The sequence below is a fragment of the Hevea brasiliensis genome, chromosome 16, assembly GCF_030052815.1.
Source record: "Hevea brasiliensis isolate MT/VB/25A 57/8 chromosome 16, ASM3005281v1, whole genome shotgun sequence".
NCBI lineage: Eukaryota > Viridiplantae > Streptophyta > Magnoliopsida > Malpighiales > Euphorbiaceae > Hevea > Hevea brasiliensis.
The window spans coordinates 63,339,918-63,355,208 of NC_079508.1; the positions used below are offsets into that span (position 1 = coordinate 63,339,918).

Consider the following 15,291-nt stretch of genomic DNA (forward strand, 5'->3'; position numbering starts at 1 on the left):
ATAACTGAGACTAAATAAAGCATCATGTACCAAGTATAGCAGCAAAAATTTTCCATTCCATTCCGGTTCTGTATTGGTAAAATCTCCAAACTAAATTATTTATGATTGGGCTAAAGTTGAAGAGTGATAAAGCAATTCAAGTTGAGTGCGTTAACTTGGGAACATTGAATTTTTGTAGCATTTGGGAATGCTTTAATAATAACCAAATTCGTAGCTTAGCCATGCACCAAGATTTTTACATTTCAATAGGATCAGAATGCAAAGTAGACCTGGAATTCAAAAACGATACGATCATAGGAATCAACAAAACAATGACAACACAACAAACTTCTTATCAGAAACCTGCGCAGTTTTTTCTGTGAATGAAGAGTACCTAAAAGCCAAAATAAATAAATAAATAAATCTAAATCTATAATTGCTAAAGCGGGTACTCTTGACAATAATTCTTCAGAATTCAACAAAAAATTATTGCACAAACTGTCAAACCATCAATTCCAGTCACCATTTCAAATAACAAAAATCTTTCTTTTTTTTTTCCATCTTGAAGGACCATATATATTAAATATTTATACCACGAATAAATCAATAGCACAAAATTTCCAAGCCAAAAAGCTGCTTTAAAAGCATAGAGAGGAAAAGAATAATGTCATAAACAAGCAAAGTGACATTTTGAAGACAACAATAGGAATAATATAGAACATCTAAATGACTGCCTTAGTCACAAAAAAGGGTAGGCACTAAGAGTTAATGAGTCAAATGTTGGTTTAACAGCTATGAGCAGTTTCAACAGCTGGTACTAGCAATGACTGTTAAAGCAAAGAGAAGCAGAACCGTTTATTCAGTGATTTTATTCGGATTAAAGCTGCATGAGGAGCACTGAAGCTAAAATGCTACATGTATAAGATTAAGAAATGAATATTCTTGCAGTGTAAGCGATGAATTCCTGCAAAACAAATCATCTGGCTTGATAATAAAGCCTTTGGAGATCCTTAGAGTGACTGCAGTTCCATGGTAACAGAGGAGGGTCCAGGCAGTATATATGAATATATTGAATCTGGCAGAAATGACAGCTAACTAGAAGATCCTCAGGTTCCCGGTAACAGCATTCACCACAAACTGATGCTAATGAAGACTGTTAAACCAGAGAAAAATAAAAGACTTAGCATCAAGCATCATATCCAGATAAAAATTCCAGTAGCACATGGTAAAAAATGAACACCTAAAAGTTGCCTGTAAGACTAGCAGTTGATGATAGGGCTGTGCAGAATTCGGTTCAAACCGAAAAACCGAACCAAACCGAGTCAATTCGGTTCAATCGGTTCAGTTTTAAAATTCAATCAGTTCGGTTCGGTTTTACGTTATAAAAATTTCGGTTATTTCGTTTCAGTTCGGTTTTGAAGAGAAAAAAATCAATTAAACTAAACCAAACCAAATAGTAATTTATATATTCAAATTGAATCAAATCAAACTGAATCGATTTTTGAATTGATATATTTTTATGGGAAATTTATGAATTATATTTAATTATATATATATTAATTGTTTAATTTTATTGATTAATAGTTATTAGGTTCAAACCAAGGTCAAAATTAAACCAAATAACTTGAAAATCAAGTTTAAATTAAAAAATCAATAAAAAATCAAAACCAATCGGTTTAAACCAAACCGAACCGAAATTGAGCAGTTTGGTTCGATTCGGTTTTTCACCCATTTTGGTTCGGTTCAGTTTCTAAAATTTAAAATTCGGTTTTTATAATTTAATTCGGTTCGGTTCGGTTTCTAAAATTTAAAATTCGGTTTTTATAATTTAATTCAGTTTGGTTCGGTTCGAATCGAATGCTCACCCCTAGTTGATGAGAATTAAAAGTCTTATAGGTGGACAAGTACAAAGAATGAATATAACCTCAGCACCGAATCTGCATCTTTCTTGATCATTTAATAAGAAAATATCTGTTGTTGAGGAGGCACAAGGAATAGTCTGACAGTAAATTTTCTGATCAGAGGTTGCTGCATCCTCCACTTTAGTGATGCTTACAAAACTACCCTTGCACAAAGGACATCTTGAAATTTTTCCACTTGAAATCTACATATATCATCAGCATCAGATCAGAAGGAAACTTTACAACAGTGATTGACTAAAGGGAATGGTGCAATACATCAAAGAAGACACATTGAAAGTCTATCAAAATTCAAATGACACTGAGATGTTGGAGACAAAAAAAAGTGTATACATTAATAAAATGAGCAAACCTGCATAGAATTTTCAGCTCTCATACAATTTAAAATGGAACCAGTTTCCTACTAATAAAAAAATATATATATATATATTGGGAATGCATAACCATTTGTGCTTCCAAAAGACACATAGATAAGAGGAAGAGAAGGAATCTTTCTTCACTTCTCAATATACAAAGCAGTGGTGTACCTGAAGTTTCGCTCATGATCTAAAATGCTCAAAGACAGTTCACAAATATAATCTAAAAACCATTTTGCAGAATTTGCATCCATTAGGCAACTTGTACTTTCAGATGACAAAGAACTCCCTTGAAAAGCAAGGACTGAGATGGTACACAAAAAATTTGGGCTTTCAGGAGAAACGGGAAACAGAAAAAGGAAGAAGAAAACAAGTGATGGCAGAACTGAATAGTTTGCCTTGCATGATTCAACTTAAATGTCTTCTATGAAACCAAGTATTCTTAAGAACAAATGAGGAATAATTTGAACTTTCAAAGGCCTTTTACCAACATGAAAAAAAAGGGACAAAGCGAGTAAAATGAAATGTTAAATCAGGCAAAAAAAAAAAAGTCAAAAGTACTCATTTACAACTCCTAAATCTGAAAGTTTTCAGAGATGAATATGAAGGAAAAGAGGAAGAAAGAAAACAGAGAGGAATAACAATACCCAGAAAAGGAAAGACTTGCATACAACAGAAAAAAATATCTATAACCGAAAAAGGATAAGCCCACAATAATGCAAGTACATGGAAAGTTTTAAGAATTTTATACATGAGAAAGAAAATGAAAATTATCATTTTAAACCACTTTGGCAATAACTCTATTCTATTGAAATGAATATTTTCCACGCACGATAAGAAAGATAAGTTTATGAAAGAAGAAACAGGCATAAAACAAACAAGGGGAGAATACATACCAAATGATCAGCCCAGTTTTGGATACATGAATAACAAAATCGATGTCCACATGGCAAAACACCCCTGGTTGAACTAAATTCTGTCCAACAAATAACACAGGATAATTCCAATGAAGTAGGTAATCTGGTTATGGATTCTGACTGACTCACATCCTTGTTGCTGCCATCAAAGTTCTCAAAGGAAGGGCAATCATCTGGTCTTTCTAGTACAGTCTGTGCCTCCTCAGGATATGAAAGTGAATCCTTTGAAGCAGGTACATGATTCCAATCTCTTATCTCCTCAATATCATCAAAAGATTCAAATGTAGAAGCCCTGCCTTCATTCAAGGCATCATCAGATGTTCTTCCAGCTTTAAATGAATTAACATTCCTTTCACAATCTTCATTTTCAGAAAGAGCTGCAGTTTTACTGTTCTCATTATGAAGTCTAATTGGGAAGCACTCTTGATCAAAATCTAAAGGCACATTCTCCATCTTGTCTATGCTAACATTTTTCTTCACAAGCCTCCGTCCAATACGAGAAGATTCAGCAAAAGACGTGCTTCCAATATTATCAGAAGTCTTCCTTTTTCCCCTCATTGATTGCTTGTCAGAACAAGAACTTGGCTCTTCATGCCCCAGAATCTTCCCTTTGTCTCTCACAGGCCCTTCATGCTTTTCAAGGGAAAAAGAAAATTTTCTTCAATTCCTTTTGGGTAAAGGGCTCAAGGAAGTAAAGTTTGAGAAAAAGAAGCTTATAAAAGAGAAAAAAAATATATATATATATATTTTTTTAAAGATAACATAATGGAGAACAGTTAAAGCAATCAACAATACTAAGTTTAGAAGAATGAGAAAATTGTCTAGCATGAATTATTGAAACAGGAAATAACTGGACAGATATTTTCATAAAACTGACAGCATAAAAGCAGGATAACTAATAAAGAGGTATTTTAAAAAGTAATTTTACTTACATATTAAGAAAACATAAATGTGCATAGTTTCATTTAATTTAACATAAGAGAAATCTATTGCTAGATTATATGTACCATATGAAGTTTGATTATTTATTCTTTATAACATAGTTCAATTTCCTCTAATGAACATTAAAAAGGGGTTTTGCTAGTGCACAAGGCTCCCTCGATTTGTTAGGGTTAGGAGAATGTTGTCTACCCAAAGTAACTAAGACTTGAACTCAAAACTTATAGAGTTTACACAATATTGAAATCCAGAAATTGGCAAAATAAGAGTTGTTGCCTTGTAGGACATAGATAAATTATATTGGCAGGAGAAAACTGTTAGAAAAGCTGTTGTTTTAGTTAGGCAGTTATGCTATAGATAAATTATATTGGCAGGAGAAAACTGTTAGAAAAGCTGTTGTTTTAGTTAGGCAGTTATGCTATAGCTGAGCTGGTGCTGGACGGTTACAAGTTGTTACACCAGTTGAAGCTCACGCATGCTAAGTGTATTGTATATAGCCATATGAGTGGAAGTCAGTTTTTCATTCTCTCATATTCTGTTTTACACTTGCGATAACAAGAGTGCATCAAGAACTCTATAGCAGCTGCAATAAATTTGTCTAAAAAATGTAATGAGCACATGAATTAAAATATAATTCAAATACCTCCAACGTAACTAGACCAGATAAAGGAGGGTCCTGAAAACAGTATCTGCCACTTGACCTGCGTTCCTGCTTTGAAGATTTGTTTACCTGATTCGGCTTTGATTTTGACGCACTAGTCTTTTTTTTATTGACCTCAGGAAACAAATTCTGCAATTAAATGACAAGGAATAAGATAAATGTTGACTCAAATCCTCAACAACAAAACTGAATTCACTAAATCATACTACCAACAAAAAGCATATGCCAGCGCTTTAAAGGTAGGATTTCCAAAATAAAGTGCAGATACGGTTCTCAAGCTGCAAAATCCTATATGCTCCTGAACTTCAGAAATGTAAAATATTAACTTTGATATCAAAGAATGCACCTTTTTTCTGTCATGTTTTTCCCCTTTGCCATCAATTCATTATATCAATAGAGAGGCCATCTATGCAATAATATAATTTATTAATTCAAACATTTAATGAAGATGGCACTATCATTTGACATCATCAGTTAGAATTTTGTAGCTATTTTCAGTCAGAGAAGTATTATATGATTGTGTGCACATGTTTGTTTGTTTATGTGCATATATGAGAGAGAGGTTTAACAATTACCTCATCCAACAAAAGAGAACTAGTCCAAGGGCCAGAATCCCCACAGCCCATGCCATTTATTAGTCTTTCAGAGTCTTCAGAAATGTTGGATTTGTCAGCCAGTGCCTCACGGTTTTTGTTCAAGAATCCAACCTTGTCAGTAATTGGGACCTCCAGCAATAAAGGCCCCACTTCTTTTCCACTGAAAAAATGTAGAACTATTAGTGCAAGTCCAAGAGCACATAAGCAATCCCAAAAATAATAGATAAATCAAGTTTTCAGCTGCTTGCTGGGGTTGGGAGAGTAAAAACAATTTCAATCATAAATATTCAAAATTTCAGCAAAAAATATCACTATCACACTCATGACTCCATATAATCTATAAGTATACAGGCCTTCGAGTTACGGAAGTGATAAATTTTCCGCATTACTGCAGCATTTCACTTGGTTCGTGGAGTATAAAAAATGTATCTAAAGTAGAATTTGTATCTTGTTTGTGGTTTTTTATTTTCCCTAACAGGAAAAAAAAAAAAAAAGACATCATAATCTATTACAATCCAATGAGTGATAGCGGCACATTTGATTGCATGAAGAATTCAATCTGACAACAGAGATGTATAAGCGAAACTGTTCTACCACGTGCTCACATTTGATTGTTAAATAATATATATTTCAGAAATTATGCCTAGCAAGTTGAATACACAGAACAGATTCACAACAAATGTAGCATATACACCTTTGCAGCATGTAAGGTTGCTCTAGAACACGCTTCGCTTGCTTTATGCAATCTACAACCCACTGATGATTAACTATAATTGTTTTAAACTTCTTGGCAAGGTCATATTTTCTTCCCTCAAATTTCCAACACACCTGATGATCCAAATAAAACACAAAGAGCCGATTAAAAGATCCAAAATCAAACAGCAAAACCCAAGACCCATTAGTAGGTATCATGTTTCTGGTTTTCACATTTCTAAAATTATCATGGCCACTAAATGAGCCCTAAAACTTGTATTGAAAATAATTGAGATTCAGAGGTAGAAAACCTACCAAGTGTGTAGTAGCTCTTGAGATTGAACCTACAAAACTGGCACCAGACTGAGATATCAGCTTGATGAGGTTGAACCGGTCCAAGCCATGGTAGCCACTAACAGTTGCTACCACAGTTTCCATACCTTGAATGGAATAATCCACATATCAAATTAAAAAAATAAATAAATAAATAAAAATCTGCACAAAAAAAAAAAAAGAGTACCAATCGTGGGAGCTCAAAATCAAACCCAGACCAGGAGATGGAATCCAAGTATCTACTCACACTTCAATCGCTGCGCCAATTTGAACTATATTCTTGGATAGGATGGTGCAAGATGGAAGACGATGTGGAACGAATCGTTCTCTTCTTCAATTGCAGCGAGGCTTTGCCGGGAAATAAAAATTTTTGAATTTCTTATAAAACACTTGGACTTGGCGGGGGATACGGGTTACAATAATATGGTTTCGGATTTCAGAATCAGTACTTTGGGCCTGACCCGAAAGGTAACCGGTTTTAATCGTTGAACTTGAAAACCAGAAGGTAGCAGGTTCAAATTGAATGGTTAAAAAAAAGCTAGCTATGAAATTTTCATAATAAAAATTAGGCCTAAAGCCTAGCGTAACTTAAAATTCGTAATTTGAAATTCATGATGAGAGCAAATCCCTATGCCTTGCCTCATTCTCATTTTATTATTACTCAAGTATTAGATTTAGCATTCGCATGAAAAGAATTTTGCTAATCAGATTCACTAAAGCCGCGTGAATTTCTCTTTTCTTAATAGTATGCAATTCTAGATCAACTTTTGTTCAATCGAATTACAATGAACTCATATCTCGACTCTTTTTACTTTTTTTTTAATCTATTTTTGGTTAATTTTGGGAGGTGGATTCAAATTAAATCTCTCCTCAAAAACATATTCAAATTTACGACTACAATTTGAACCTGCATGCATTAGTCTGGCAGCTTAATCTCCCAGAACATAAAAAACTAGGCGTAGCAAAAATACTAATTTCAAATAATCATACTTCAATCTTCCTGTCAAAGTAAATTTATATTCAGATGACCTCCAACTCCATTAATGATCTCACACCAGGCATAGACGCAAGTTGCTGGAATAGCAAAATTGCTGAAGGAGTGTGATAATATAACTCGAAATGAAAGAAAGTTATGAACATGTGATGTGAATACAACTGAGAAATTCATAAACCCAACAGGATTGGGGTTTGGAGGGGCAGAAAGGGCGCTCAAGGCATGCAGCAATACTATTGCTACTAATGAGTGCAGCCACAGGAGGCCAACTAGATTATAAAAATGATAACAATGAAAAAGATGCCCAAAAGGGACATGCTTTAGATTTCATATTTCATTTCGACTGCATTATCTAAGTGCTCATCTCCTAACAGGGTGGTTTCCACCTCGAGCTGGTGCCTCATACCCATTTCCAGCACGAGCTGGTGGCGTTGTAGACCCATAATGCATATTGTTTGCCGCTACCATTTGTCCTTGCAGTCCAGTTGTTGCTCTTGAAGCTGCTCTTGAGGCTGCATCATAGCCAGCACCCCTGGATGCATCATAATGAGGTCCTCGTTGCACATCATATGCCGGTCCTCTATGGATGTCATAACCAGGTAGTCTCTGAGCATCATAAGCAGGTAATCTTTGTGCATCGTAACTAGGTCCTCTTGATATATCATATCCAGGTCCCCTCTGAACATCATAATTGTGTCCCCTTTGTGCATCATAACCAGCTCCTCTCAATACATCATATCCAGGTCCTCTTGATGAATCATATCCAGGGACTCTGGATGCATCATAAGCAGATTTTGGAGCTGTGGAGCTAGATGGAGCTCCGGCATAAGTAGGAGTCCCAGTACCAGAATTAGCTACCATATTAGCATTGGCAGCACCAGCTCCAGCACCAGAGTTACCAGGAACGGCAGAATGGCCCTAATACAAAAAGATGCAAAAAATTTCAGCTTTCACTTACATTTTCAGAAAAAAGACAAAGAATATAACAACCAATCATCATCATAGTACAAATAATAACAGTAGAGAATTTTTGGGAGTAAAACAATTATAAGACTTCCAACTAATTTAGGGTTAAGACTTGGCTGAGTCGAGTTAATTATGAGACTTCCCTTCAACACAAAGTCAGCCAGGTTCCATTGCCAAAATCTGTATTAGCAATTGTAGACCCTTATTTTGTGATGAGTGTGCGCATTAAGGCTGTGGGAAACCCAATGATGAAAAATTATATGACTGTAAGATATAATTGAAGGCATTGAGCTAAATTATTAATTCCGTGACATGATCTTGAAAAAAATAATAATAATAATAATATGTTTTTTTGGGAAATGAATTTAATTAAATTTAAATAAAATTTTGTTTTATTTAAATTTAATATGTGTAGTTTTTAAATGTACCTAATTAAGCTTAATTGAACCGTATGGGCCTAAGAAAGCCTACTTAGGAATTTTAAATAGGATCCATTTAATTTATTTTTTGAAAATTAAAATAAGAAAATATATTTTTCTTTATCCCTCTCCCATACAAACTCTCTCTGCCCCATTTGGCCCCACTCTCTTCCTCACTCCCTATTGGTGCCACCCACTTTCCCTCTCTTCCTATTGGTTGGAACACCTCACCCATATCCCAGTCTCACCCAAATTTCTCAATCTTAGTTGTTCAAGTTATCTGAATCTTATCAGAGTAGGACTTCAAACCCTACCACACCTCTTCCTCACTCCCTATTGGTGCCTTCCCCTTTCCATCTCTTCTTATTGGTTAAAACACCTCATCCATATCTCAGTCTCACCCAAATTCTGCAATCCTAATTGTTTAAGTTATCTAAACTTTATCACCCTAGAACTCCAAACCCTATCACACCTCTCTCCCAAAACCATATAAATACCCTACTGGAAAAGGGAAGAAAAAGAAGGAGGAGGAGAAGATAAAATAAAAAAATAAAAAAAAATTTAAATATAGAAATAGTCAAAATTTCTTTTAATTCTTCTTTCTTTCTTGCAATATTTCTTGAAAATTAGTTCTTTTATTTTCTTTTCAAGATCTATACCATGTAATGTTTAATTCTATATTCCTTGTTTTTAATTTATTTTGTATATTCATATAAATCATGTTTAATTTGAAGAGATACACAACTATGCATATGTTCAGTTTTTTGTCTCTCATATTTTTATTATTTTTCGTTATCTTCTGAATCTGTAAAAAATTTGAAAAAATTATATTCATATTCTACATGAAATTCTATTAATTTTAGGCTCAAGAATTACTAAAAAAGTTTTAATATTTTATAATTTATGGCTGTTTGAAGTTAAGGTTTCTGTAAAATCTGATTTGCAGGATACCGACTTGTGGAGCCCATATCTCCCTTGTTTTTTAATATTTTTGTATAAATCTAGTGTTTAAAATTATGTTTGGAATCTTGTGAATCTTTTTCAATTAGTATCACATTCATATCTGTTATGGTTAGTGAGTTATGAATTTTATAAAAAATTAATGCGTTCTGTTATTAGGAAAATTTACAATTTGTGTAGATTATTTGGCTAAGGTTTTATTTAATCTATGAATTTTATAATATTGTAAAAGGCTGTCTTCTGTAAAATTTTCATGATTTTTAGGCATGTCTAACTATTTTTCAAAAATTAAATTTCTTACTACTGTCAATCTGTCAGAATCTGATAATCATATATTTATGTATGTTCTTGTGTGTTCTTGAGTTCTAATTGATATTTGATTTATTTTTCTGAGTTCTCTTAATTCAAGAAGTGTTATGAAGCGTTTGGATCATGTTAGAAGACCCGGACTCTTAGATAGTTGTAACTAATTAGGAATTTTAACCCCTTAAAAGACTAAAGTTAGAATCCAATATGAATTGTTATTAGTATTTTCTTATTTTCTTTAATTTCTTTATTTTTTTAGTTTTTTTATTTTTATTACAAACAAAATTGGCAAGTAGCCCTAAAATAAGTACCAAAGAGGACATTTGCGTAGAGCTTACAATGAGCTAAACGGGAGTAAGCCAGGGATATCAATGTCATACTAGAAGAGAAGACCATTTTTTAAGGGTAGCTTGCCCCAATGGCAACTGCAATTACTAACAAGTAAGTAATCCTAAATTTCTAGAATAACCATTGACATGAAATTGTAGTAATAATAGGATTTTTATTTGGTAAATTAAAATTAACTTTATTTTTAATTTAACTGACTTTTGCATGTAATTAATTTAAATAAATACTTTGTAAATTAAAATTAATCTTGTTTGTAAATTAAATTAACCTTGGTATGTAAAATAAATTTAATTTAATACTTAGTAATTGTAAAATAAATTTGCATGTTAGAAATCTTTATTAGGTTATGATTATTTGGGCCTTATGTGATATTAAAATAAATTATACATGTACATAATTAATTTAGTTTAATTATCCTTAGGATAACTTGGTGAAAAATTAATTAATTAGGTTAAATAAAAACTTAGAGTTATTTAAAATTGAATTTGTTTGTAAATTAAATTCTCAATAATAAATTAATTTTAGTCATCTGGTAAATATCATTTAAATAATTAGCAACCCCATATATAAGAATTACTTGTGCATGAAAATTATTTGTAAACAACAACTCTTTTGTAAATTACTTGTGTGTATAGGATTAGAATTACATTTTTAGGATAAAGTTTAATAGAGGAATAATAAACAAGACTTCTAGAAACATTAGTAAAGGACTGACACTCGAATTAACGAAGTTAGACCAGGCGTAAAGGGTGCCTAACAACTTCCCCCTACGTACCCACTATTCCCAACCTAGACATTGGACTATAGTAATGACGGTTGTAGAAACTTTGCAATGAGTAAGTTGCTATCTATGACCCTCGGAAGAAATACTGAATATGTTCCGGTTATTACCCGGGTGGCAACTCCTGTCTATCTATGCCTTCGTGGCATAAATCTTTAGTACTGTAATAGTTTTATGGGAAGACGGTATTTAACAGTGGTTTGATTCTATTAGGATTGTATGAATTGTATGTCTAGGAAATGCTGCCTAAGGAGGTGATACTTAAGTGAGACCATTGTGACTCCACCATCTTTCCTAGGCATTACCTGGTGCATTTAAGTGAGACCATTGTGATTCCACCATCTTTCCTAGGCATTACCTGGTGCATTTTATATAATTCTAGTGGATGATATTTTGCCTCACGCCCCCTACTCTTACATCAATTGGTTCAGTTCAGTCAAATCCTAGCTTATACGATTACTTATTTACTCTAGAACTTGTGCTTCAAACAAGGGATAATTTGTACTGCAAATCAGATTCTATACTATAGCAGCTGTTTCAGACAGTGACAGTGTTTAATAGCTTGCATTTGCATCATGATAGAAAATAGAACTAATGTTTTCATATCATTCAAGTATGGGCACTAGGCAGAACATTTCTCATTCATCTTTTAGGCTCTATTTGGATGAGGTAAGAGAAGAGTAATTAATGGAAGGTAAAAAAAAGTAATGAGGGTTATAATTAAAAAAAAAAAATACATGTTTAGGAAGAGGTGAATTAATAGAAAGGTAAAGAGAAGTAATATATATTCTTCATGTATGGGAAGAGGTGAAGGAAGGATAAATTTTGAGGGGTGTAAGAAATAAAATAGTTTATAACTCTCACCTTCCTGGTGTAAGAAAAATTGAAATTTGAAAGGTTAAGAAAAGAGGGTAAGGATTATCTTTCCTCATCCTTACCCTCCATTAACTCACCTCTTTGCAAGTAGGGATACATGAGCCTTCATTTGGGAGGAGGTTTTTTAAAGTAATAAGAGGTTTTTCTCTGTTTAGGGATACATAAGTTACTTACCCCTCCTTCATCCTCATCCAAAAAGAGCCTTAATATTATTGTTTTCTGTATCTTTCTAAGGTAACTGGAGAAACTAGAAGAAAGTAACTCGACTTGAATTTTCTACAGCAAATACTGTATAAAGTTCACCTTCACTGAGAAACCAGATGTGAATCATAAAACGAACAGGACTACAATATAAAAGGAAAAAAGCAACCTTTTTTTTAATGGCAAGGAAAAAAGTAGAAATTTAATGTGGAAATTGGCACACCTGGCCATGAGGAACACCATAGCTATCTTCATATATATTTTGTCCAACAGGCCGACCAGAAGCCTCATTCTCATTGTTCCCAGTGGCACCACCATATGGCCCACCAGCAACTGAACACAAAACAAGAACTTCATATAATGCGAAACAAATATAGGGAAATAATGAGCTTTAGATAAGCAAACAGGAACAATAAAATACCAGTTTTCATATCAGCATTAGCTGTGTTAGTAAGTTCTAAACGAAGCTTTTCCACTTCCCTAGACATTGTAACATAGTTCTTCTCCATGGCCTGAAGTGACTCCAGGTGGTCACTGAATAATTTCTTTTCATAGTCATATGAAACCCTGCATGGCCAAAGTAATAAGGCATTTTTGTCATTGGAATTAAACAAGTTATAAGAAATGTGTTAAAAACAAACCAATATAGGCAACCACAGCATAGATTTTATGGAGAAAGGCCCAAAAAAAAGAGAGGAAAGTTATATGGAGAATATCTGCAACATGTACAATGAAAGCTTTGAAAATCAATCTCCAGGTAATGTTGGAAGAAACAATTGAACAGCACCTGCATCGCTGATATTCCTGCCTGAGGCTTTCAAGTTCAGACATCAGAACAGGAATCTGCAGCACATCTGCATGGGCCCTATGAAGATCCTGAGTCAAATGACGCACTTTCGACACAAGCTCCTGCCTTGCTACAACCAAGTTCTCAGCTTCTGTTCGTGCCTGATGCAACTCCGACCTAACAGGCTCTGCAGCCTTCAGCTCTGTTTCAATCTTGGAAATTTTATCCACAAGGCTCCTCATATGTAGTTCTCTTTCAGACTTGATAGCACCTATGTGAGCATGTAATATCTGCAACTCATGCTGTGCAGCAGCAAGTTCCTGTCTCAAGTTGCTATGTGTGGCAGCCAGCCTCTGGTTCTCTGTTGCAAGTCTTTGCATCTCCACATGTTGTGCAGCAAGCTTTTGTTCCATAACTTCCGGGGGTGGTAACATGTCAAAAGGAGGATAGGGACCAAGTGGAGGGCGTACACCAGAAACAAATGCATCAGGGTGCACTATACCTGACCCAGGATGAGGACGCCTTAGATGAGAAGGTGGAATCCGACCTTTACTTCCCATTTAAAGTAGATAATATTTTACCTGCATGAAAAATGTCAAGAACAAGATGTCAAGAACCAAGAAAAAAAGCATTATTGTGATTTAGCTTGCTAAAGAAACTATAACTTGGAAGGCTGGAAGTTCTAGTATAGCTATAGCGTATATGTCATTGCATGTTTATTGGTTGTTGAAGAGCAGTAAAGAGAAGGGAGTCAAAATTAAATTGGACAAAAAAAAACCTCGGAGAACTAAAGTAAAGTCATAAGCTTAATAACATAACTGCTTTCCACACATCCCATTTAGACTCAGTTTTCCAGATAGAAGGATAACAATTCATGCATCACAACTAAGACAAATCAACCAATTGAAATTTATAGATAAATTTTGCACCTGGGTCCTATACCCACACAAATAAGCTTTCAAAGAAATCAAATCAATATGAAAACAACATAGCAACAATTATATTCTAGAATCACAAATACAGTAAGGTCACACTCTCAGTTCACTCTGCAAATGGGATGGGAATGAAAATGTAGTCCCTTAAGCCAAGTTCATTTTTACAATAAATCAATATAATTCCATGGCAATCTTAAAACGTATACATAATACATTATATGCCATTTGCACCTAATTCAAGCCACTCACTTTTAAATAATATTAGAAAAAAAAAAAAAAAAGGATTCCATACACCAAACAAGAAAATGAAATCATATTCCATAAATTGTATTTCATTTCCACAGTGAATCAAACATGAAAATATGCGATGCTTACACAGACTACTCAAATTCATTTATGACATTCATGCATATGCAACCCTACACTTTACAGGAGCAAATCCCAAAACAAACCAGACCAAGCCACATATGTTAAAAAAGTGAAGAGTATTCTAATTATCAACAAAATCCTGCGGTTCATCTTTTGAATTGAAATTGAACAAGGATATGGCTAATTAGCCACTAAAATTTATGATAAAAAATTCAAACTAAACCCTAGAACAAAAAGTATAAAGAAAAAGCAAAGGAGAAAGGCAATAATTAGAGGAAATGATTGTATAGTTTTGAAATGAACATATTTTCAAAAATAAAAATAAAAATTGAATAAGAAGCAAAGTAGTGGAGGTGGTTTCCGGCTCACCTGGACGGACAAGCTACAGCGGAGTCCTTGACGGTGAAACAGCACGAACGATTATGGTAACAGAGGAAAATTCCCTGTCCTGTCGTGAACACCTTATCGAAGGTGAAAATTCTAGAGCAATTAAACGCTGTCGTTTCCTCTATTGATGTGTGACCCTTTTTTTTTTTTTGTTCTATACCAACAAAAGTTAAAATATATATTAAAAATAAATATTTCTCAAAAAATTTTGTAACTTATTAAGAAAATGTTGGATTTTGGTTTTCTTTAGGTCATGGTAGTATATTTTTACTGTTAGAGTTTATATTTAGAAAAAATATATATATTACTTTAAATAAATTATTAAAAATTATTTTTATATTGAATTTAATATTTTAATTATAAAAACTTTGAAACATTTAAGTAATTTTTCTAAATAAAAGAAATAAAGTTTGAGATAATATGGTAAAAAGCAAAGTGGAAAACAAAGCGAAAGCATTATCTTTGTCTTGTTTATCTTTAACATATAAAGGCTTTATCTTCATCAATTCTTTAATCCAACAATGGATGTGACTTTCTAATAATGAAAAGCACAAATCTTAATATACAAG

The 15,291-nt window shown here is 33.5% G+C and overlaps 2 protein-coding genes across 3 annotated transcripts; both read right to left on the reverse strand.

Annotated features, from left to right (window-relative positions):
- Positions 1-630: 630 nt before the first annotated feature.
- On the reverse strand, positions 631-6,782 carry LOC110671565 (uncharacterized). Of its 2 annotated transcripts, none has more exons than XM_058137681.1 (8): positions 6,641-6,782; positions 6,376-6,500; positions 6,062-6,195; positions 5,347-5,527; positions 4,754-4,900; positions 3,151-3,804; positions 1,904-2,083; positions 631-1,132 (listed from the first exon to the last, which is right to left on the reverse strand). In XM_058137681.1, the coding sequence occupies exons 2-8, from the start codon at positions 6,496-6,498 to the stop codon at positions 956-958; spliced, it is 1,596 nt and encodes a 531-aa protein (XP_057993664.1). In that variant the 5' UTR covers positions 6,499-6,500; positions 6,641-6,782; the 3' UTR covers positions 631-955. The 2 variants fall into 2 exon arrangements, with proteins under 2 accessions (XP_057993664.1, XP_057993663.1); XM_058137680.1 differs by having other exon boundaries at positions 6,581-6,735.
- A 699-nt stretch (positions 6,783-7,481) lies between these two features.
- On the reverse strand, positions 7,482-14,861 carry LOC110671606 (protein FLX-like 2). Its single transcript, XM_021834107.2, has 5 exons — positions 14,705-14,861; positions 13,032-13,612; positions 12,666-12,811; positions 12,468-12,577; positions 7,482-8,305 (listed from the first exon to the last, which is right to left on the reverse strand). The coding sequence occupies exons 2-5, from the start codon at positions 13,589-13,591 to the stop codon at positions 7,748-7,750; spliced, it is 1,374 nt and encodes a 457-aa protein (XP_021689799.2). The 5' UTR covers positions 13,592-13,612; positions 14,705-14,861; the 3' UTR covers positions 7,482-7,747.
- Between the last annotated feature and the right edge of the window lie 430 nt (positions 14,862-15,291).

What these genes read in the sequence shown, in the direction of transcription:
- LOC110671606 (XM_021834107.2), bottom strand. Translation starts at nt 13,591, where the DNA reads ATGGGAAGTAAAGGTCGGATTCCACCTTCTCATCTAAGGCGTCCTCAT. An exon ending in CAGGAATATCAGCGATGCAG is followed by an intron (nt 12,812 to 13,031) that starts GTGCTGTTCAAT and finishes TTGGCCATGCAG; the next exon opens with GGTTTCATATGACTATGAAA. An exon ending in ATGGTGTTCCTCATGGCCAG is followed by an intron (nt 8,306 to 12,467) that starts GTGTGCCAATTT and finishes TTTTTGTATTAG; the next exon opens with GGCCATTCTGCCGTTCCTGG.
- LOC110671565 (XM_058137681.1), bottom strand. Translation starts at nt 6,498, where the DNA reads ATGGAAACTGTGGTAGCAACTGTTAGTGGCTACCATGGCTTGGACCGG. An exon ending in CAAGAGCTACTACACACTTG is followed by an intron (nt 6,196 to 6,375) that starts GTAGGTTTTCTA and finishes TTGGATCATCAG; the next exon opens with GTGTGTTGGAAATTTGAGGG. An exon ending in AAAACTGGGCTGATCATTTG is followed by an intron (nt 2,084 to 3,150) that starts GTATGTATTCTC and finishes TGATATATGTAG; the next exon opens with ATTTCAAGTGGAAAAATTTC.